Source organism: Etheostoma cragini, chromosome 13 (assembly GCF_013103735.1).
Source record: "Etheostoma cragini isolate CJK2018 chromosome 13, CSU_Ecrag_1.0, whole genome shotgun sequence".
Taxonomy (NCBI): Eukaryota; Metazoa; Chordata; class Actinopteri; order Perciformes; family Percidae; genus Etheostoma; species Etheostoma cragini.
In genome coordinates, this window is record NC_048419.1 from 20,310,493 (window position 1) to 20,334,807 (window position 24,315).

Genomic DNA, 24,315 nt, shown 5'->3' on the forward strand with positions numbered 1-24,315 from the left:
TGCGGCCCTCTGCGAAATGCCAACACATCTCAGCTTTGTTCTATTTCTGCTGCAGGACTCTGTCATGGTCTTTATAAAGCAGGTGAACACTTGCAAGGACAAGGACACACACACACACACACACACACACACAGACAGACACACACACACACACACACACACACACACACACAGTGCGTCTCACTATTTTTGTGGGGACCCATCATTTCCTAGCCCCTAACCTTAACCATCACAACTAAATGCCTAACCTTAACCCTAACCTCATTCTAACCTTAATCCTAAAGCCAAGTCTTAACCCCCAAACAGCCCTTTAAAGTTGCGGGGTCCAGCATTTTGGCCCCACAAAGCTGTCCGGACCCCACAAGTGTACTGAACTCACGGTTTTTGGACCCCACAATGTAATTTAACAATAACAACCACACACACACACACACAAACACAAAGTCCTGATAGACTTTACAAGAATTAAACATCATTATGAGATTTTTAAATTGACCTTTAGCTGTTTAGCCTCGGTCAACTCTGTCTGTTCAACTTCATTTTTTTCAATCAATTTTACTTATCTTTTCCTGCGTTTGATTGAATATTTAATAGTAAGACAATCTAAGGTACTGGTGATTATTATGTCAGCACACAGCTCTGGGAGCCAGCCATTCATCTTACTGTTCACTGCTCACAATGTGTTTAAAACAATGTCAGAACACAAGTTGTCTGAGTGGATGTTCAAAACACTTAATAGAATATTACCGGTAACACACCTGGTTCATTACACTGTACAATTTTCCATTATTAGGCTAATGTGTAACAAACTGATTAATCCAAATTATATTTTCTATAAAAAATACTTATTTTGGGGTTGTTGTTTTACATTTGTCATTGTCAGGATGGTGTTCTTTGAGTTTACCTAGATCTTTATAGATTTAACCAGATCTTCATCACAGTATCTCTCGCTTAAAACTTTAGTTGATTGTTAGAAACGTATCTTTGACTACACTGTAACTGTAACATGCTGTAAACAGAACCAAGCTGGCAGGAAGTCAACAACTTTTTTTTGCAAAAGCTAGAGGGAAATCAGCCCCAAAATCAAATGACATTTAATATAAGGTGTACAGGTATTGCAAGGAGAAGACTCTGAGCGTGACTAAGGTGGCATGGAGGAAGAACTTCCTTGCTAATGGTTAGTTGTTTGCTGAAGGAAGTGGAAAACCAAGAACATCAAACAACTGAAGGAACGTCACTGGCAGCACAATCTCAGTGATTTTATTTTCCACAGCGATGAACCTTCTCATCAAGTCAGCAGAGAAGTCAGGTCAGGGTGCAGTTCTGGTGGGTGGCATCCAACAGGCACCCATCAGGGCATTCATGGACAACATCACGATCAGTAGCAGCAGTAGGGAGATGTATTTTGGAGGACTTGATCGAACTCATTGATTGGACAAGGTTCAGACCTGCAATGTCCAGAAGCGTAGTAGGCTACTAGAGGGGGGAGTCCAGGATCCCTTTTTTGTTTCGATCGGGGGGATATCATCCCAACAGACCAAGAGAAACTAGTGAGACACCAAACCAGTGGTACAGGGTCAACCTCAACAACAAATGGAGTGTGAAAAAGATGCTCATTCAAAATGAAAGCTCTGGGGAAGAGTGGCAGATTATGACAGTTGGCTGCTGTAAAAGCAGGCAAGAAAGAAGACGAAAAAATGTCTAATTGCCCTTGTTTTATCCACTTTCTCGCAGAAGGGCGATGGGGTGGACCTGAAAGCCACCTAGACACAATTGTACGTTGAACCTGCAACCTGCCAGTTGAAGTTGGCTGCAGTGGCCTCGCAAGGCAGTTGCTAGTGTGTCAGCCTTTCGGTGTGTCAGTGATCTCATCTCAGTGAGCTGTTTCGGTGAAGTGGACTCACCGACATCGTTTCTATTTTTTACTTCCATTTTTTCTAGTAAAACAACCATCTCCAGCCCTCCCTGGATTTCAGCCACTCGATGTCAGCAAACAGATGTCACAAGGACGGAGCGACAGGTCGGTGTGTGGTTTCCCAGTGGAATACGTCATATTTTTATTTGTATGCTTTAAACGACTCATGTTTGCATTTAAAATGATAAGCATGCGTATGCGCGGACATGTCGGGGGATTAGCTCAAATGGTAGAGCGCTCGCTTAGCATGCGAGAGGTAGCGGGATCGATGCCCGCATCCTCCAATAACGTTTTGTTTTTGTTTTTTACCGAAACGCCACCATACTTATCTGGAAAATAAAAATGTTGTGCAGTTGTTAAAACACCGTGACTACAGCGCTCGTCATTGTTGAGCCCGACGTTTTCATGTGAGTTTAAACTGATAGTTTGACTGAGTGAGTTTAGGATGTCGGTAAACAAGTCAACATTTTTATAACTTGGCATTCATTCATTTATGAGAAAACGATCCGGGACACATTATTGAACAGAAAAAAATATTCACAACCACAGAGAAGCATGCTAATGAATACGTAGAATGTAGATAATCGTGACTGTTTTTATACATTAAACAAAGTTGAATACAAAAAAAAGTTCAAACCTACAGACGAGATGTTTGAATATGAAATGCTAAACTAAAAAAAATACAGAACTTAGGCTTATGTTTAAACAAGAGATAGCCTAGTAAGTAATGAAGTAGGCTACAAACACATCGTTACTGTAGGTCTACTTTTACTTTTTACATTTTAACAAGAGTATCGGTACTTTCTACTTTACAAAATGTGCTCTTTACTTTATTTTTGTACAAAAGGTCGTCGATCAGGCGTGATTGTGACTGCATCTCAGAGAATAGCGCGGACACGCGCCTCACACTGCGAGCAGGCGCGCACCCCACACGGAAAAAAGTGAGAGCAAAGAAAAAGAGACTGGATGTCCGGAGGATAGTCAGCTGAGATTGTGTGTGTGCGTCTTTGAGAACTGTAAGTCATATATGTTGTCAGTTCATTTAAGCCTGTTGTTGGTCTAATTCTTACAAATTTAAGGTAAGTTAGCTTGTGATGTTGTTGTTTGTGTTCTTCACCTGTTAGCTAGGTTGCACCTGGCTGTTGAGTCGATATAATGGCGATTGTTGAACGCTTTGCTCACGTTTGTATTTTAGGTGCATTATTTACACGCTACAGTTACACTGCATTAAGAAAATGCAAGTAATGGGAACCCTAATTAATTAATAATAATTAATTAATGTCTGTTTAGTAATTCATATTTTAGCCTTTAGTTTCTTTCCAGAAGCCATATTTGAGCACACACAAATAGATGTGCATTCCTTCAAATGTTAAGGGGAAGATTAAAAAAGAGATCTTCGAATTCTCACAGAATCCCAATTGAATTGATATCTTAACCTTATTAACCTGTCCCAGTCTCTGTCACACTAATAATATGTGGGATATTTTAGGCCCATTGGCAGACGTCCATTGTATGTACAGTAGGCAATAGCACATAAAGTGCCTTTTTTTCATGTCCACTGAAGTTTCTCAGCTTGCACTCTAGTAACATTTGTGTGGTCCAGGTAGCTTTGCATAAAAAGCGGCTGTACTTTGTTACTTTTTACTTGAGTAAAGAAGTTAAATACTACTTCTACTTTTACCAGAGTCATATTTTAACACAAGTATCTGTACTTCTACTTGAGTCTGGGAAGTGAATACTTTTGCCATCTCTGCCACGTTCACTGCATGTCAATTATAGCCTACTCTGTTGTAAGTAAAAGAAAGAAATACTAGTTCTATGCTGTAGAAAATTTAAAAAAACAAAAGCATTGAACATTTTACATATGTAAAATGATGTAAGTCGGTCTAGACTGTAGCCTTTAATTCAGGGAATTAAAGGCTTCTTTAAGTATAAAAACTAAAGCAATCAGATATCCCCTGTGACTGTTATACTTTTTTATATCATAAATTCCTACTAAGTATTAATACTTGTGCACTTTTATTGCTTTCCTACTGTGTGTACTTTTTGTTGTTGTTGAATGTGCAGTGCAGCTGCATGTTATTAATGTATGTGTTTTGCAGGAGTTGACCTGCAGGACGGGACGAGACTCCACCATGGGACCTTCACCCGCTCTCAGATCAGCAGTCAGACAGGAAGACACCCAAATAAGGCTCGAGGAAATGGTGACGCCGCTGGACGATCTCCATGTGACGTAGAGCCTTAAAAAAACTGATCCGAGCTGTGACATGTCTCCGGGTTTCCGGCCATGGCGGCTGGCTGTGCTCCATGGGCGCCGTCTACCGGCTGCAATCCAAGTAAAGACAATACCCACCGACCCAGATTGAAGTCTGGACTCTACCGGCTATTTCACGCTCCAAAACCCGTAGCACAACGAGTCCAGGGAGCACCGGAGCGTCCGTGTGCACCCTGGTCTGCACGCTCACTGCTCTGACCAAATATGGGCTTCCTCCGTGCCATATTTAGGGATGTACGTCACGCAGGAGTCTTTATAAAGCCGGGAATCCTCATTGAAGAAACTGACAGACTCAAGTTCAAGTTGTCACCAGCAACACAGTAAAACACCAACCTGAAAGAAACATTTAGGCTAATGTTATTTACTCTTCCTGATGACTCATCACAAAGATCCGAAAATAATCTTTTAATACATCTTTTCTACGTGGGACCCCGGACCTGACAACCCGGCGTTGGCTTCCAACGCCCTCGGCAGCAGCAGCAGCCTGGTCAAAGCGCCTCTCCGCCGGATTCAGGAGTGGAGACAAGCTCGGTCCCCCAGCAGGCACAGCACGCTGCTTCTCACTCTTCCTCGTTAACGGAGATGGCAGCGACCAAAGCAGAGTTGCTCCTGTCTGCTATGCAGATGTCCGACCCTCTGGTCGGCCTCCTCCCGCCCCTCTCTCCGCTGGACGGTTACTACTCAAGTCTGGAGGAGCTGCAGATGCTGCTGCGGAACGCCGCGGCTGCAGCGGAGGGAGCCGAGCTGCTGAGCGGGGAGCTCGGGGAGTACGGAGGTGAGGAGCGGGAAGTAGTGGAGGTGCAGGTGGTGGTGGGCTGTTTAGCAGGATGTTTAAAGGAGAGAAGTGTCGTTAGAGGGGAATAAACTACTGGAGTAGCCTACACCCCCTGAAACGTTTTAAATGCAAGTAAAATATACCCACATAAGTCACTTTAATGATTAAAAAATCCCTTTTAATCATGAATAGAGCAAGTGAAATCCTGACTGTCTAACATTGTACTGGTGAAGTCATGATTAGTTAAGATAATGAAGGGGGGGGCGGGCGGGAGGGGGGGGGGGGGCAACAACTATACTTTTATAAGAGCAATTATTAATACAAATAATACATACAAACAAATAATGCAAATTTGTACTTGCATAGGATATGTTTATTGCGGACACAACTTGGGATAAACTTTAAGGGAGTGTTTTACAGACTGACTGATTTAATGGATGTCTGTTGTAGATCTCGCTAAACTAGCTACTAACAATAGTTTTATTGGCCTACTATGTCTTTTTATAGCAATTCTTATTAATGAATTCACAATTGTTCTACTTATGTAATTGAAAGCTAAAGTTGAGACGTAACTTAGTCCCAAATATATTATTTTTGAGTTGACAACTAAAATCTGAAGTTGAGATATGTTGCAGTGATTTGTCCCTGACCTGCAGTGTTTCTTCTCTGTTTTTGTTTTAGACTCTCTGAAGGACCTGGACCTGCAGAGTCTGCCCCCTCTCACCCCCCGCCTCCCACCTCTGGCCTACAGTGGTCGCTTCACCTTCGAGCCCTCCTCCAGCAGTAGCAGCCTGTGGGCAGAGCCTCTCCTCAGTCTGTTCACGGGGTTGGTCAGCGTTGGGGCTCCTACCCCCACCTGCAGCATCCCTCCCTCTTCATCATCATCATCATCATCATCATCGCTGTCCCAGCCGAGCTTCAGCTCCGTCCAGATCAGCTGTGGCTCCGGTGATGTCACGTCAGTCTTCTCTACAACGCCGACGTACACTTCCGACTCCAGCTCTGACCTCCTCCTCCCCCCTACTGACTCCCAGCCCCTTGCCTTCCAGCCACAAGGCCCCCCTCCTGCCTACCCTACCTCCAGGCTTGGCCTCCAGCCGTCCTCCCTCGGGGTGCCAACGCTCCCAGACTTCGTCCTGTCGCAGCAGGACGGCGAGCTCGGCCTGATCCAAGACCAGAAGCCGTTCCTGTCGCAGAGCTTGAACCCGCTCACGCCGCTCTCCACCATCAAAGCCTTCTCCTCGCAGATCCAGACACAATCTCAATGCCCAGCCTTCCAGGCCCAGCCCATCAAACCCAACAGGATCAGGAAGTCCCCCACAAGCCGTCCGTGCAAGACGCCGCCACACGAACGCCCGTACGCCTGCCCTGCCGATGGCTGCGACCGCCGCTTCTCCCGCTCCGACGAGCTGACGCGTCACGTGCGTGTGCACACGGGCCAGAGGCCGTTTCAGTGCCGCATCTGCATGCGCAGCTTCAGCCGCAGCGACCACCTGACGACGCACATCCGCACGCACACTGGCGAGAAGCCCTTTGCCTGCACCGAGTGCGGACGCAAGTTCGCCCGCAGCGACGAGCGCAAGAGGCACGCCAAAATCCACCAGAGGCAGCGGGAACGCAAGATTGACAGGAGTTCCACCTCCTCTGCTCCCATCACCCAGCCTCACAACTCCTCCCCCTGCTCCTCCTACTCCTCTCCCGCTCACAGTTCCCCCTCTCCCGCTGCCTCAATTTTCTCCCCCTCCTGCTTCACCTCCTCATCATCACTGTCCCACGTCGGCGCCTCCTCAATGTCCCCGCACCTCTATTCGTCCTCTTGCTCCTCTCCGATGGGAAGTCCTCAGGCGGAGCTCCCCTCCCCGCATGGCGCCAACATCTGCTAACCCACAGGGAGTCCACCTGCCCCATCGTGACCTTTGACCTCAGACTTAAACTCTGCCTTTAACGAAAAACTGACATATCTGTCCGTCCAGACATCAAACTGTACATTTAATATTTGTGTTCGCCCATTGGTTACAAGGTCAACTTAAACCTTCAGCAGAGAATACAAACTGAGTTTACAAAAAACTCTCAGGACCAAACTTCATGGGGAAAACTGTTAAGTTTAAGAGACTTCAAATTCCCTGAATGTATATGCCATTGTTGTATGATTGTATATATGAGTACTTTTGTAGTGTACATAATGTTTACATCTAGTATTCACCTACTGAGTAGGTTGTGGGAGGTTTGTATGTTTACATGCAGGTCATTGTTTGATTTTATACTGAACGTGTTTCCTCTTTAAAGCAAAGAGTGACAAGAATAAAATGTCAAAATACTGTTGGTGCTTTTATTTCAGTCTGATTGTGTTGAGTTGTGGAGCTTACTTTTGCAACACATGGCTTTCATCAGCAGATGTAGTTCATTTGTTTGCCGGGGTATTTTAGAGAACTTTCAATGTTATTTCATCATTCACGTGCGGTAACTCCATCTCCAGCTGTTGGTTTGATATAACAGTGCCAGTTCAAGTTTAATACTGATACACTAATTTATGTGAAATGTTTAAAAAAAACTGAACAGAAACTGTGTCTAAATAAAATACAGACGGTTGATTTAAATCAGCAACTATCAGATCAAATAATAATGAATCAGACCAGACATAAAAAGTACAAAAAATCACCTCTAGAATTCTTATGTATATGTATTCACAGAGGGCTACACATTAATGTTTAAGCCAAACTGCTGTAAACAATGAAACACAATTTAGTTTTCTGGTAAAAAATGGATATGTCAAAGCCAAAGGCTTTATGGATGCATTCTGCAGACACACACTCCCTCTGTACTACTCTGTCATTTGTGTCAGCAGTTAATCCTGTGTGTGTGTGTGCGTGTGCGTGTGTGTGTGTGTGAGTGTGTTACACAGCCAATGGGATCAGACTTTGTCACCGCCCAGCTCTTCACAGGAAGAACAACACAGCTTTAGCCCAAATAAGGTGTTTCCTGTCACTGCAGGACGTCCTGAAAACCATATAAGGAGCTTCCTGTTGGCTGGCTAGCCGCGTGTGTGCGTGCTGAAGTGTCCTAAGCTGTGGTAGCTGAATAACTAGACAGACTGGGATGGCAGGTTGGACAGGAGTGTGTAGTACTTGAGCTGCAGAGTAAAAAAAAACTACAAGTCCTGCATTCAATAGTATTAAAGTGTTGGTAGATTCTTTTTTTTTTTTTTACAACATTCTTTGTTTGATGACATGGTGACTCAGTGGTTAGCAAATGTTTCCACTACAGCAACACGTAGGCAGTGCAGACAGTGACCTTTGGTTAGTTACCCAGTCAAGGCTTGGCCTTTTTGTGTGGAGTTTGCATGTTCTTCCAGACTTTCTACGACATTCTATATTATGACTTTTTATGACTTTTTACGACATGTTTTACGATCACTTCTTGAGCTCTTTTTTTCGACAGACTTTTTTGACTGACTATACTTTGACTGTCTTATCACTTTTTTGGACCTACTATTTTATGACTTATTTATCACTTTTTTCAACATACCATACTATGACTTTTTTTTTTTTTAAGTAAACTTTCTGTCAGGTCAGATGGCTTAGGTGATAAGATTATGATCAAAAAAACAAAGTTTGAGTGTTCATATCTCATGTTTGAGGAAGTGTTTAGGTCCAATATGCTAAGGGAAGAGGCTAATGTTGAAAATAGGTCAGGTCAGATAGCTTAGGGTGATAAGACTGCTTGGAAGACACAAAGTCGAGTGTTTGAATCTTATATGTTTCATTAAGTTTTGCGGTCCAATTTTCTAAGTGCAAGAGGCAAATGACAAAAACAAGTGTCAAGTAGCATAGGGTGATAAGATAATGATTGGAAGACAGAAAGAAGGTTGCGTGTTCAAATCCTGAATGGTGCAATTACTGTCAAGACCTACAATACAGTTATGAAAAATCACTTTTTTTGATTTCAAAATGTAATGGGATGAGGCTGCATAAAGATGGAGAGAAGTAGGAGGAGGAGAGAGGTGCCCAGTGCATCATGGGAAGTCTCCCAGCAGCCTAGGCCTATAGCAGCGTAACTAAGAAATGGTTCAGGACTCTCTGAGACAGCTTTTATAAGCTTTATCAAGGGGAAAGTCTTAGGCCTCCTCTTAAATGTGGAGACGGTGTCTGCGTCCTGAACCCAAACTGGAACCTGGTTCCACAAGAGAGGAGCTTTCTCAACGTACTAAAATATGACTTTTTTTTATCACTTTCTGGGACATGCTATACTGTGACTTATTTGGACATACTATATTATGACTTATTTATCACTTTTTTCAACATGTACACGATGACTTTCAATTACTTTTTTTGACATACAACAATATGACGTTTTATCGCTTTTTGGAGATACAAAACTAGGACTTTTTTGACGTGCTTTACTATGACTTTTGTATCACTTTCTTTGAGATACTATACTATTAGTTTTAATTACTTTTGTTGACAAACTGTATTACAACTTTTTTTTAATCACTTTTTTTGACATACTATACTATGACTATTTTTGACATACTATGCCATGAGTTTTTTATCACTTCTGCGACATACTGGAGTATTACTTTTTAACATTTTTTTTCAACACAGTGTATTATTAGTTTTAATGACTTTTTTCCACATAAGGCTACTATACTTTTTGTCACTTTTTTCAACATGCTGTGCTACGACTTTTTTATCACATTTTTTTAATGACTTAACTACTATTATTACTTTTTTTTGTATGACTTTTGAATAAGTAATCAACTCTACACATTAATGGAAAAAGAACCCAATTTGGGACAAGAACACATTAAGTCATTTTACGGCGTGATTTTAAATGATGACCATTCACTGTAAATAAGAGCTCCCCCTCCCTACAAAAGCCAATTCAACCACTGGTAGCCTACTATATAATAAAGTGTATTCATGCATACATACAGTATACACATACGGACCTAAATTCAAATGTAAACAGATCCATGGAGCGTCATAAATAGTGAGGCAATTAGTGTACATTATCCAGTAGATGGCGCCAATGTTCAATCACTGTTACAATGCAGTACAATGCATTCCTCCACCAGTAACCTACAGGTCACATTAACTTATGAGGTACTAGAATTCAATTTACCGTACTATTTTTATACTGTCAGTACTTTTAGAGCAACTTGTACAGGCCAAATTTATAAAGGGCTTGACTCATGTATTGAAGGAATTGAAATACATTTAAACATTTTTTTTTTCGTTTTTATGTAAACCTAAATTTGTGCGTCAGGTCAGATGGTTTATGGCGATAAGAGAGGGATTGGGAGACAGAAGGTCGAGTGTTTAAAGGGTGCAATTACTTTCAAGACATTACAGCTATGAAGATTACAAAGAGATTAAATGAGAAGTGTCCTTTCTCTTGTGACTTTATTGGACAAACTATACTATGACTTTTATGACAAACCATATTATGACTTTTTAATCCTTACTTTCGACTTGCTATACTATGACTTTTTTACGACTTTTTTCAACATACTATTGTATGATTGTTTTAATCACTTTTTTCGAAAACACTACAATATGACTTTTTTATCACTTGTTTCGACATACTATACTAGGACCTTTTTTTTAATAAAAACTTTTTCCCAGGTCAGATAGCTTAGGTGATAAGATTATAATGGGAAGACAGAAGGTTGAATGTTCAATTCCTATATATGTTTGAGGAAGTTTTGAGGGCCTAAATACTAAGTAAAAGAGACAAATATGTCAAAATCACACATTTTCTGTCAGCTCAGATAGCTTGAGGTGATAACCGAATGATCATAAGACAGAAAGTTAAGTTTTCAAATCGTGAATGGAGCAGTGACTTTCAAGACCTACATTACATAACAAATTAGATGTAGTGTAAAGTGTCCCCTCTGTGACTACTCCCTTTCTTAACCATTATTTTTGTCACTTTCTGGGACTTTCTATACCAGAGAAGCTGTGGTCCAGGTGCTAGAGAGCTTTGAGTGGTCGTTAGGATAGAAAAGTGCTATATGAATACAGTCCATTTATTATGAGATTTGTATCTTTTATTTACATACTATACTGTATACTATGACTGTTTGATGACTATTTTTGACATACTATACTATTACTTTTTATGACATGCTATACTTCAACTTCTGTTGATGTGCTATACTATACCTTTTTTCAATCTCTTTTTTTCATAAGAGAATGATTGGAAGACAGAAGGTTGAGTGTTTGAATCTTATATTTTTCATTAAGTTTTGAGGTCCAATCATCACTTTTTTGGCCATTCGATACTATGACTTAACACTTTTTTCACCATTCACTATAACTTTTTGACATACTATACTATGACTTCTTTTTTTTATCACTTTCTGGGACACACCACATATTATAATTTTTTTTTGTCATACTATACTAATATTTTTAACATACTATATTCGGACTTATTCATCACTTTTTTTTCATACTATACTAATATTTTTAACATACTATATTCTGACTTATTTATCATTTTTTTGACATACTATAACTATTTTCTCATCTTTTTTCGATATACTATACCATGAGTTTTTTATCACTTTTTTTGTTATACTATACCATTCTATTTTTTTTTTTTTTATCAATTTCTGGATCATACTATACTGAGACTTTTATGGCTCACCATTTAACATTTAAAAAAAAGTTATTTTCGTCATACCATACTATGACTTTTTCAACATACTATATTATGACTTTTCACTTTTTTGACATACTATAATATGACGTTTTTACGAAAACTTAACCTTTCTGTGTCTTTCTACTTTTGATTAATGGTTTGGACTTTGTGGTGAACCCTCTGTATTTGATCTAATGAAGTTTTCTCTTTATTGTAGACTTATAAACTGATCCACCTACTTCCTGGAAAGGGTTCTTCACTTGGTGGATGTCGTGAAGGGGTTTTTCATTACAATGAAAAGGATCCTGCGATTGTCCGCTACTGTTGTCTTCCAGGCGTTTTTGAGTTGTTGAGATCACCAGTGCACTTTTTTCCCCTTAGAATGTACCAAACTGTTGATTTTGCCTTTTTCCTAACATTTTCGCTATCTTTCTGATGGAGTTATCTTTTCAGCCTATGGATGGTTTCACTTCCATTGAGAGCTCCTTTGACCACCATGTTGTGTTCGCAGCAAGTGTCTCCAAATGCTTTATATTATATTAGTATTAGTAATATTAGTTTAACTAATATTGGATTAACGAGGGAATAGCCCATGGAATAGCTTTTGAGTCATATTTATTAAATAACCATCTGGAATTATATTTTGGTAAATAGCTCAAACAAAACGTGGGTCACTTTTTCTTCCCGACTTTAAAATATATGGTCCGCAGAAGACTACTTATCGCGGTAGTCCTTACTTCAAAAACCCTGCGGCCAAAATGTTGTCACCTCTTGCTTTGAGGGGAACTTCATGTTTCAGTCAGTGCTATAGTCTAAAGAACTGAACAAGGAGCAAGATGGTGCTGAAATATGCTCCATAGCTGCTGCTTTGAGAGTTCGATCCCACCTGATTTTGGTAATAAAAACCACCCTTAAGACCAAAATTTCCACTTAACAGAAATCATTTAAACTGGCATGACTTATGAGTGTATCCATGCCGGCCAGGGGGCCAAGTCTTATGAATTTGGCAAATCGATATGTTCCTTTTAACCATCACGAGATACAACCTAACACTTCACCCTGCGGCTTCAGACTTGTTTGGACAGAAATCATTTTCTAGTACACTTAAAACAGAGCGCATTCAAGCTCCCAAATTAAACCATTTATATTACCCAGGACTAATACAAATTAACAGTAACATTAAGCATTAGAAATACACAATATATTACAAACGGAAATGTTTATTGCTAATAAATTGCCAGACACTAGTTGAGAAGACTCCAGTGACCTGGAGTCTGTCCAGAAAAAACTAAGCAACATTTAACTTCAAAAGCGATTTCTAAAAATCCAGTGACACTTGACAAACGCAAACTAAACCAGCATAGAAACTTAAACAATAAGCTCATGTAAAATGTATGTAACATGAAGTAACTCCTCCCCCCACCCAACCCCCTTATACATCCCACACATCTGTATGCTTTCAGATGTTGATTCTTGGTGAATTCACAACGTCCTGGAAGAATTGCAGCCAGTCGTTTCAGTTTTTAGGAAGGATAGCTTAAGTTCAAATAATCTTGATACACTGATAAGGGGAGAAAAAAAAAATACCAGTGTGATCTGAGCGAATGTGAAACATAATTCTTGAGTTACTCAACATTGCTTCATTAAAGAATAATGAATTGTGTGGCTACAAAAGACCATGAGAAATAAATGTTACCAACTGAATTTGAATCCTAAACCCGTTAAACTTCATAATCTTCCACCCCACAACCTGGAAGCACCAGAACCAAAAAAAAATTACTGAAAACTGTTTATTTGTCAAAAAAGCTCCTTTACAGCGCCAAGATTTTCAACCTGTAAAGCCAGCAAACATGTAAAATACAAGCCTTACAATACATTAGAATCAAAACAGGTACCAAAAAGTACAGTAAAAATTACACTTCCATTGATGGAAATGTGGAAGGGGGAAGAAAAAAAAAAAAAAAAAAGACACCAAAGGGGAAAGTAAAACCTAAAAATGATAGGATTTAAAAAAAAAAAAAAAAAAGTAAAGTTACATTTCAGATGTTTTCTGTACAAATGGTCTTCTGTCATAAAAGAGGTCGTTTCATGGCCAGTGTGTCCATCCAGCCGTCGGTCTCACTGGATCACTGGAGTCCTGAGGGACGACACAACTTGATCACATTCTCTTCACTTCAGAATACATACATTATAGATAAGCAGCACAAGGGTACTTTGAGAAAATAGTTCTCTTAAACATTTGGGGGAACTGAAGCTGTTTTTTATGCTCTCTTCAAAGCCACCAGACTCCTTTGACAAAAACAGTAATTTTACCTCGCAGAACAGAGTTGCTTGTCTACCGCTGCATCGATTGGTTAGTTTTGTGGTTAATTCCTAACTTTTAAAAACCCCAAAGTCACACAACGACAACTAAACGAGCAGGAAATATCAAAGCTAAGCAACCCGGGTGGTGTGCCAACCACAATCTACTGTAGGTAATCGAGACTAAGGGAAAGAACCTCATACAACTTCAAAAACCTGACCTATCCCTTTAACCGCCTGTGCTTATGGGTATTGTGACAAGATCTAAAAGAAGGGAAGTTACAGCCATGGCATACCTTGCACTACCACTTGATCATCAGTATGGCTTGTAGCTGGTCTGGTGTGCCCCCCGTCTTGGAGATTTTCCGTAGCTGCCATTGCCCTGGTCTGTGGGGCAGAGAGGATAGACGAGTCAGATTCAGTCCCTCGGCATGCAGCAAAGACATAGCACTATTCAATCTGCTCAGTGTTGAGGAATAATTAAAAAAAGATGGGTGCTAACTAGAAACAAGATGCCTTGGCCATCTACAAGAGAAAAATCGAGGGGTCTACAGGAATTTGGTTCAATTGTTCATTCATGTGGGCTAGTACAGGCCACTTTTCATGCTTCCCAGAGACAGATGTTAAAGAAGACTCCCAAAGAAAGTCAAACCAAGAAATACATTAATTTACCGTCTTTCAAACAAGGTTTACATTGTCACAGACCGACACTGTATGCTGAAGCAATTTGCTTAAGTTGTTCACCACTCTATTCCTGTTCACATGCCAGATTGAGCCAAAGACAAGTTGAGACACTATGAAGAAACAGTCTTAATGTAACAATAGCGTTTAGGTTAACATAAGAGCATTTTATTCAAGCTAGTGATGCGTCGATATGATATACAGAATCATAGTTAAACCAATACCGATTAAGGCTGTTAAAAAATATTTTATCATTTGAGCCAAAAATATATATGATGAAAAATATTTCAGGAGGCAAATTGTAAAAAACACATATGAACATTAAATTGGTATATTTTTCGTAATGTGTTCTTGCCCTGCACACCTTAGCCTACCTGCATATAAATAAATGCTTTTGTCACATCTGAACAATAAAGTTTGCGGCGTAAGCAACACAAGGCATTGTAATCCCTTAGGAAAAATAACTACTCTAGAGAGACTGAGAAGTAGTGACAGGCCGCGGCTAGGAATCCAAGTTGGATGGGAAATACTTTTAACAGAGTCAAACGCCTACATTAAATAACTCGTTCTTGTGTGAATCGCGTGCTATAGGAGCTCGGCTGGTGGCATTGTCATTGCGGAGGTCTAAGTAGTGTGGTAAAAAAAATAAAAAAAAATAGGCTGAATTGGAGCATTTAATAATAAACGAAAGAAAATCAAATGGTATTACTGAGGAAGATTGACAGCTCGTCCCTCCAACACGCATTAGTAGCCATAGAGAAAATTTAGACTATCACAGGTTTAAAAATCCATGTAACCATGAGCTACCAAAAAATTGACATGACAGCTTGTGTGTGTACTTACTGTAATCATATCCGGGACCATATCCATAGTAACCAGAAGTGTAGTCATAGTTGCCATAGCCGCCGTATCCACCATAGCCTTGGTTACCGTATCCCTGGTAGTAGTTTCCATATCCTTGGTTCCAGCCCTGGCTCTGACCTGAGACACAAAAGGACAGTGATCACACCTGACGTATGGGCGTATGTTTTTACAGGTATAGCTGGCAACCCGGCCTGGCTGTCAAACTGGGCAGTTGATGACATACAAGCCAAAACAAAAATTACAAAAAGGAGAAAATACTGGCATTAGCACAGTTGTCAGAATGATAGCCTTTCAACTTAGCTTGTTTCCTAAATATCTGATGATGCATCGGGTCATTTTTGGATTTATTACAGTAAATATATTACATATTGGCCCTTCAATGAACCACCAAAACAGTTTTGGAAACATTACGGCACAAAAGAATCTTTAGTATTGGATCAATTGTCAATGAAATCAATCAATAAATAAGGTATCTGTTGTATTACTGCGTTGCAAAGTGAGAAGTAATCAATGACAAAACAATGTTGGGTGGCAGAAAAAAAAAGTGATTACATTTATAGAGTAAAACTCTCCTCCACCCCCGACCGGATGGGTAAAAAAAATCGTGACATGAACAGAGTGGTGGGTTTGGTGTATTGTTACAGCCCTAGTAAGTACCTCATACAACCCAACCTCAAAATATCAGAACTTTACCTTTAAAAATGGGGTTTTGGGTCAATGATGAAGGTATACATTTAAAAAAAAATGCATTTAGTGAAGAAGCATTTAACTAACTCTTATAACGATGTATGCAATGACAACTCTCTTCTGTTACATTGCACAATTACTATTCTATTTTTCTCTATAGCAAACCAACCATGAGGGCACATTTTTTAATCAAGTTTCTCAATTCAATGTTGACATTGATTTGCTCTCCATCCAATAAGATGTGCTTTGGGCAATCCATTCACTCCTCCTTTGCTATATGAAACCCAGAAATATTCCTTCCTTACCTCCACGCCCCCTGCCTCCCCGGCCTCCGTAACCCCCGCCGCCACCACCACCACCACGTCCGGCTCCATACTGCTGCTGCTGGTACACCTCCTTCGGCTGGGCGATCTTCAGCTCACACTGTGGAGGGGACCCAAACACATGTTATCCAACTACATTGCTGATAATTGTTCTAAATTAAGTTTGAATTAAGTACATCTGTAATGAGTTTAAGTTCCAAACCATGACAGATGTGTTGGGTTTAAATTTTTCCTACTCAATTGTTTGATATGATCCAACATCATTTCAAAAAATTCAGAGATTGATCTTTTAAGCGAGATCCGGTTAAAAGCTAGAAGAGGATAGTGGATTCATGAAACTAGATTATTCAAGCCATACATCAATCCTAGAACAGGTAGTCTTCCTCTATAATGCTAGCGATGGTCTGCTATCGTGTTTTGCTTCACGATACAAATTCTGATACCTAAACTTAGGTATCGGCCAATACCGAGTACTGGTCCAGTACCAGTGTGATCTAAATTTGATGATGTTTCAACAGCTGTATACTGCTGTCCCTGTATGGATGTGATCATGATGCCTATTTGTTGTCTGTCTAGCTCAGGCAAAACTTTGAGAAACATGAATGAATGCCACATAAGTTTCATCTTTATATAATACCATTCAATTTAGATTTTTTTAAATATTTGAATCTTAAATGTTCAAATGCATACTGTTTACATACGCACTACACTACTCAGGCATATGCATTGTTGATGCCACTATAATTATGTGGTTGTTACACATTCGGTCCACTAGAGGGACTTCCAACATTAGCCAGGCCTTTAAGGGGACCTACGTCAATGCGCATTGCATTTCGGCACACCACTCTCCGTTTACATTACTTTCCACCACGAGCACACAGCGACAAACTACGTAACATTTACTAGTTTAACTTCAAGCAGCCTTATTGTAAAGGTTAACATTGCTTGGGTAGCACAATGACATGAAAGAACGCACAGGCAAAACAATGTGTCATTAACTAGCTAGCTAAGTAACATGGTGTTAGCCACAACGTGAACAGCATTAATAACTAAGCCAAACAGTGCTACCAATACCATTTTAGTTACTTATAAGAACCAGTTTTTTTTGCAGATTGTTACATTACTGAAAATACAGCTGTTAGAATGTATTAAATGAAGTTGATGCTAATGATAGCTGTAGGGCGCCACCAACACTAACTTCAGCTGTCTCCATACAGCTCCCAGCTAAGCTCCTATAACTCGCAGCGCAGTCATGTACGTACCCTGCCGCCCTGGATGTTGTGGTATTTCTTCTCCAGACACTTTTTGACACTGGCTTCTTCTTTGTATGTGATGAAGATGAAACCCCTCCTTTTCTTTGATTTGGGGTCAATAGGAAGCTCAATGGTTTCGATCTGAAAGGAGAATAAGAAAGTGGCGAAGCTTGTGTTAAAAGGGTTGATGCACATTTATGAAACTCAATGGCATTATGGTAGGTCATGTTTGGATTTAGCAGATGTTTTCTACTGGTTGTCTTATTGGCAGACTAACCCCAGTCGGTACCAACCTGTAGGTCAAGTCTCTGCCGATAATTCAACAATCACAAGCCCAACATCTATGAACACTTCAAAAATGTGGGTCATTTTAAAATGAAAAAAAAAACATTCAGTACAATTTTGTCAGAGTTAAAGAATTTGAAATGTCTTTTTGAAGCCATTTATTATTGTGTTGGAATAATCATTAAATAATTACTTGTGTTGTTTTGTCTGAATTATACAGCTGAATATGATTTTGACATTAGTATCTTTATTTTGTTCGGTACTACCCATTAGTGCTTTTGCTTTGAAAGTACCATGCAGCCTGAGCCCACCAGGTAAAGTTTACATATAGGTGAGCAGGGATGGTACCAGGTAGACACCGAGGAGGGCTGAAGGAGTTTACTAGTCACACCATTGTTCTTTTATTGCAATGTTTCCATGCCGAAAACAAAAACGCAATCTTAGCCTGCACAACGAACATTTTTATTCCCTGCATAAGATTAATTCCTTCCGATTTTGAGTTTTTTTTGTATGGGGACGAATCACACTACAGGAGTCATCACTAGCAGATCTACCTGCAACTCTGTGTCTGATCTACCGTCATTTCCACTGCTTTGTTTGTTCTTGGATACACAGTTTGTTGCTAGTACGCGTGACGGGCATTATATGAATACAATGGTGGTCATGCTAGTCAACCAGCATATTTCTACCTAATTTCTCTCTAAAAATCAGTTCAGAAGAGTAAAGTTAGTTACAGCGCTTACTTGCTTTGCTGTTTGTAAAGCATTAAAGTTCAACAAAGAATGGTTCACATTAGAAAAAAAAATTCAAATTTTTCTCCCTCTATGTAGATGCACTCCCCAACAATAATCACAGCAGTAGTCGAGAATGATCTATTATTTCCAAACAGAGCAGTTTATGTCATCTTTTAAAATTACTTTTCATATCGCAATATATATCAAAGGAGAAAAAAATATCGCAATGTAAGATTTTCCATTATCGTGCAGGCTTAACACAAACTGCAAATGGATGCTGTGCTAAATCTGTCTTTTTTTTACTTGCACTAATGTTTTGAACTGTGTTACTGCCATACTACTACTTAGACATTACATAAACTATTGACTCAATATTACACCTGTTTCTGGCAATTCTTCACTGTAGGTTTATATTTGCATATTTAAAGTGTAACTCAATGTGGTCTTGCACGTTTATGCTTTGTCTTGGCCAGGACGTTGTTGCAAATTAGAAGTTGTTCTCTACCTTATTAAATAAAATAAGTAGAATAAACCGCCCCCTTCAGAATTTGGAGCAATGCATATGTGCATTAGTAATAGGATTATTACTAAAACTGACCTCTCCGAAAGTCCCAAAATATTCCCTGATTGTGTCTTCAGTGGCCTCAGGATTCAACCCCCCGACAAAGATCTTCTTGACAGGCTCCTTCTTCATGGCCATCGCTTTCTTGGGGTCGATTGGACGTCCGTCTAGTCTGTGTTCCTTCTGCTCGAGCACCTGAAGACACACGTTATAGTTTACATGGAGTGCTAAAACACGGCAATGATAGATCAAAAGCCTGAAAATATCCCCTTGCATTGTTGACAAAACTAAAATGGTGTAGCAACATTTAAGGGACAGCCCAAGAGTGAGACCCAATTCAGAATTGAATTTAAAGTTAGATTATAAAAAGATGTTAAATTACGGAAATGAAAACAAATAAAATATCAAAGATTGAGGCTTCTGCACATTGAGCTTCCACTCAGGCAGCATCACATCAGAATTGCTCTAATGTGATAATAGCTCACCACAGGAGTGTTGATACATGTGAAAGTGGTGTCAGGTAATCAGATTCACGCACCTTTTCCACACTGGAGGAGTCTTTGAAGAGAACGAAGCCGAAGCCTCGGGATCGGCCAGTGTTTGAGTCCATCTTGATGGTACAGTCTGAAACCTCGCCGAACTTACTGAAGTAATCCTTTAGGTCCTTTTTACTCGTGTCCCAGCTGAGGCCGCCCACGAACATTTTACTGCAAACACATAGGGACACCTTGCTGTTACTTTGTTTTTTTACATCAGTTAATTAATGTGTAGCCTTAAAACAAGTAAACAGAACATTATTTATTTTCAATAAAGCATATCCTTTGTAAAAAAAAAAAAAAAAAAGACTAATTATACCGGCACTGTACAATATAGAAAACAAAGCAAAATCTATCATCTGAACAATAGAAAACAAGAAAATACATATTTTCATGAGCTTACAGGTGGTCATACAAAAAGTGATGGGGGAACACTCACCCAGCATCCTCCTCTCCTTTGCTGGCATCAATTTTGCCTCCATCTGCACCACCTTCAAGGCCTTCCTGGCCTTCCAAACCTTCCTGGCCCTCCTGGCTGTCCAGACAATCCTCCTCTCCACCCATCAGCTCCTGCTCGGCTCCGTTCTGGTCGTCCTCTCCCTCGTTGCCGTTCTGGTCCGATGTCTCCATGAGGAGATTATCAGCGTCTGCCATTCTGACGGTGGGCTCTTAAAGAGACTGAGATATGACAAGACAAACTTTGAGAATGATGAAAACTTGGATCGGGGCAGGATCTGTTAAGGTCCAACAATAGCCTTGTGGAAATATGACTGGCAAGAAATAACATTTGTCTACATTTTTACAAATTTTCTCAATGTGATTGTTATTTCATTTTATTTGTATCAGTGTGATCAGTAAAGCACATTAGTTTGAGTTTTAAACCTAAGCACTTATAGAAATAAATATGCCATGATCCAATTTTGTTTTACTCATTTTGGTAAAGGCAAATGGCCTTAAGCATTTCTGTTAAAAACTTAATTTCTTAAAACAAACCATCTAGAACATTAGCTGATGTCTTCGTCTTTTTCTGGCCAATTAGCTGCATTTGCATCTTCAATATCCTTGTACATATTGTTATAAGCATTTTATAGTTTAAGCAAGTTAAATGGTTGAGCTACTGGACAGCCGATTTTCGCCAAGGGGATAAATAAAGTATCGGTCTGTTTTATAGAAAGCCAGCTGAGCCTGTTTCGGTGCTCAACATCAAGGTTTCTTTATATAATCTTTGTTTTTACTTGATCATATTAGATATTACACTACAATGTATTGTAGTCAAACACCATCTTCTTAACGTCAATACTGTAATAGTAATGGTTGATATACACTGTTGCAGGTTTACAAGGAGACAAAAAGACTTTGTTGGCTAACAAAAAGGACCAATAGTCCAGCGTGAATGTCCATGCTCGGTGTTCAAGCGGACCGCGCTTTGCTCCGTTGCCGCTCGGGACAGAGTGCAGGCCCGGCTAGTAACGTTAGCTGAACCTGATTCAAATAACCAGTAAAGTGCGAGAAGGTAGTAGATGGAGAAGTAGAACAGATACAAAAATAAATAATAATTAATAATCGCATTGAGGCAGAATGGCTTAATTTCTACTATAGTTGATAAACTGCACATCAATAGGCACAATACCCGCGTTAACGTGTTTAGCTAGCTAGCTAGCACCACTGCGGCTAACACACAGAGCTAGCTGGATTTAATGCTAAGAAGGAGCCACATTAGCGATTAAATCAGACCGATAGCAGAGACCTCAATGAAATGAAACGCGATGCAAAGCTAAACTTCCTCCAGTATATGTAAAAACATAAACAAGAAACCGTGCTTACTTAAGGGAAAAAATACCGGAGACGCCGACTCGCTGCTCAAAATGGACACTCCAAATTCGCCGCTAACTCGTGGCAACATATATAAGACCGGATGTGAGGAGGAGCTGGAGGGAGGTCACAATGACAAAGTCTGTGATTGGACATTTACTTAGAAAGAAATTATGTGATTGGCTGATTGACTGACGTAGTGATGACAGAGAGGAAACGGCAGCAAATGTCCCTCTCGTTTCCTTTCTTTAACTGTCTGTGCTCGTTTTCTTAGCTTTCTTACTGCCCCGCGTATGTCATTAAATTGCATTTTATTCGATGCGCATGCGGTATTACAAAGCTATGAGAACGGCTAACCCATCTTGTGTGCCTTAACTTTGCTCGGCGAATAAAAAAACATGTCTCAAGTTCTCTTAAAACACCCATAGTGTCAAGCAGCTTTAGAAGAACAGTTGTTCACTGCAGGGTTTCATGCGCAGTTTCTATTTCGGTAACGGTAACAAAGAACAGACGCACTGATGGGGGGGGGGGGGTATTTGATGATAGTGTCAGAATTTAGTTCAATATGTTTTTATTTGCAGTTTTAATAAACGCAATTTGTTTAAATACAAATTAAACCATATATAATCCTGTTTACGGTATTTGACTTATGCATTTATGTAGTAAGACATTATTTAAATAATAAATAAAGAATCATTTTTATGGTTTATGACATAGGTTTTGATGCACCTATGTGTTCATACATTATTTACATAAATAAATAAATTGTGTTTTATGGTATATTTTGGTTTTAATGCACTCATGTCAATAGTGTGATAACCCTGAAAATGCTGTTTATCACAACTTCAAATACATTCACTTAAAAGAGATAGTTTGGATATTTTAAAGTAAGGTTGTATGCTGTACTTATCCACAATCAGTTTATAACATACAGTAGCCTACATGGCAGCACATTTGGAGAAGCAGGGAAGATGGGCAGGAAAGACACGAAAGCTAATCAATGTATGCAATGCTGTGGATGGAGCATAGATCGTTAATAGTAACGGTCTATGTTAATGTTAATGTCTATGGGATGGAGGCAGCAGCTAAACGTATTGCAGCCTACATTTACTATTGCACTACTTCACTTGACACTTGTTTACACTACTTATATTTACACTTTTCTACTGTTTGCATAAGCTACATGTTTGTAATTTGTTTTGTATCTTGTTGTTTCCACCTTATGAGTATGATGCCTTGTCATTAATTTTGCGCTGAGGACCAAATTTTGTGCTGTACTACACTGTATTGGATGGCAATACACTCTTTCATCTCTTATCTTAATTCTTATCTTGATTCATCGTGAGGTCACTTAAAGAGAGACATAGAAATTTGTGTAATTGATGGAAAATAGATGTAAAGCAGGAAGGAAAAGAAGGCCAGCTGTGATGTATGGTGTGCAAATGGTAGATAGGATAATCCAAAAGGGGACAACAGTTGTCCAATTTTGTTACAGTGTAAGATCAGACATTATGAACCATTGTCATTGCAGCAGTTTAGGAGTGTTTCCAAAACCATCCATCAACTACTCTGCTACTCCAATGAAGTGATTTTTTGTATGCATTTATAAAATCAAATTTTAAGTCAATATACACTCAGAGGTCATGAGCTTGGCCTGTAGGGACGTCATGTCCAGTGATTTGTCACACACGTCTTTACCTATACAGTGTCTGAGCAGGGGGAATCATGTGATGTGGATTCAGGTTTGAACTTTACTATGTTAATGAAGAAGGTTGTAATATTATTATTATGAAGTATTCTGATTTGCAAGCCGGTTTTAAAAATCCAGCATATTTTGGAGCATGGATTGTGGTTTTACAAATGATAACACAGTGTTGGTGTTAATGTCACCTCTTGTCAGAAGTGGGCTTTTGTTTCTAACAATGGATCAAGACTGTTTGAATATATATAACTGCTACTATTTAACGTGCACTGCTGCATATCCTTTGTGCAGAACTGTTGTATAAAATCGTCAATCACACACAAATCCTTTTTTTCATGTGGTGCTATAGTTTTATCTATTTATCTTTCATATCCCACATTTCATGACCTTTTCTATGCAATACTGGTGGATGAACTTGTTACTTACTTTTACACACTATCCTTTGTGTCATTTACGCGTATACACTTTATTTTTTATCCGTCATTCCATCTGATCTAACATCTTATTCCCATTTTATCTTATTTCATGTTTATATGGCTAGTGTTTTAATTGTCGAGTTGACCTATTCAGTCGTCCAATGTATTGCAATGCACCGTTGACCTTGTGTTAACAATGACTAATAAAGTTAGTAGAGCTGAGCTTATGGGAAAAAGTGGAAAAACCTGACTGTTACATATTTAAGGTCACCATTTAACATTGTGTTTTCAAAGTGTCTCTGGGTTCTGCGAAGCCTCCTAAAGTTTGAAAAAGAGAGTAACGTGGGGTTAAAATGAATAACTGTAGTTAAGACATGCAAGAGTGCTGTGGTCACAACAGTAACTCAAGACACTGCTGTTATTTACATGAATGCAAACATTTTCCAAGTTGTGTTAATCCAATCATACGGAGGTGCACAGAGCTTTCAGCCTGCTGTCAGCGGAAGAGTTTATTTCACGTAGAGCCCATCAGCTACAAAACTCAATGTT

The 24,315-nt window shown here is 39.6% G+C and overlaps 2 protein-coding genes, 1 long non-coding RNA gene and 1 other non-coding gene across 7 annotated transcripts in view; 2 read left to right on the plus strand and 2 right to left on the minus strand.

Annotated features, from left to right (window-relative positions):
• Positions 1-134: 134 nt before the first annotated feature.
• Positions 135-10,034, minus strand: LOC117955380. Its single transcript, XR_004659036.1, has 3 exons — positions 10,022-10,034; positions 1,951-1,953; positions 135-209 (listed from the first exon to the last, which is right to left on the minus strand). It is a non-coding gene; the product is annotated as an uncharacterized LOC117955380 (long non-coding RNA).
• trnaa-agc lies at positions 2,127-2,199 on the plus strand. Its single transcript has one exon. It is a non-coding gene; the product is annotated as a tRNA-Ala (tRNA).
• LOC117955377 (early growth response protein 1-like) lies at positions 4,179-7,283 on the plus strand. Its single transcript, XM_034889834.1, has 2 exons — positions 4,179-4,965; positions 5,647-7,283. The coding sequence occupies exons 1-2, from the start codon at positions 4,773-4,775 to the stop codon at positions 6,846-6,848; spliced, it is 1,395 nt and encodes a 464-aa protein (XP_034745725.1). The 5' UTR covers positions 4,179-4,772; the 3' UTR covers positions 6,849-7,283.
• Positions 10,035-12,812: 2,778 nt separating the features above from the next.
• The window catches only part of LOC117955192 (heterogeneous nuclear ribonucleoprotein A/B-like), a 28,374-nt gene continuing 16,871 nt past the window's right edge, over positions 12,813-24,315 (minus strand). The window contains exons 2-10 of one of the 4 annotated variants that reach the window (XM_034889467.1): positions 23,399-23,402; positions 20,276-20,514; positions 19,839-20,007; positions 19,337-19,495; positions 17,729-17,860; positions 16,449-16,566; positions 15,436-15,573; positions 14,208-14,298; positions 13,382-13,747 (exon numbers count right to left, since the gene is read on the minus strand). In XM_034889467.1, coding sequence (XP_034745358.1) covers positions 14,228-14,298; positions 15,436-15,573; positions 16,449-16,566; positions 17,729-17,860; positions 19,337-19,495; positions 19,839-20,007; positions 20,276-20,490 — 1,002 coding nt within the window. In that variant the 5' untranslated portion in view covers positions 20,491-20,514; positions 23,399-23,402 and the 3' untranslated portion in view covers positions 13,382-13,747; positions 14,208-14,227. Of the gene's footprint in view, positions 13,748-14,207; positions 14,299-15,435; positions 15,574-16,448; positions 16,567-17,728; positions 17,861-19,336; positions 19,496-19,838; positions 20,008-20,275; positions 20,515-21,660; positions 21,798-23,398; positions 23,403-24,315 lie in introns of those variants that run through there. The other 3 variants (XM_034889465.1, XM_034889468.1, XM_034889466.1) reach the window with 3 other exon arrangements.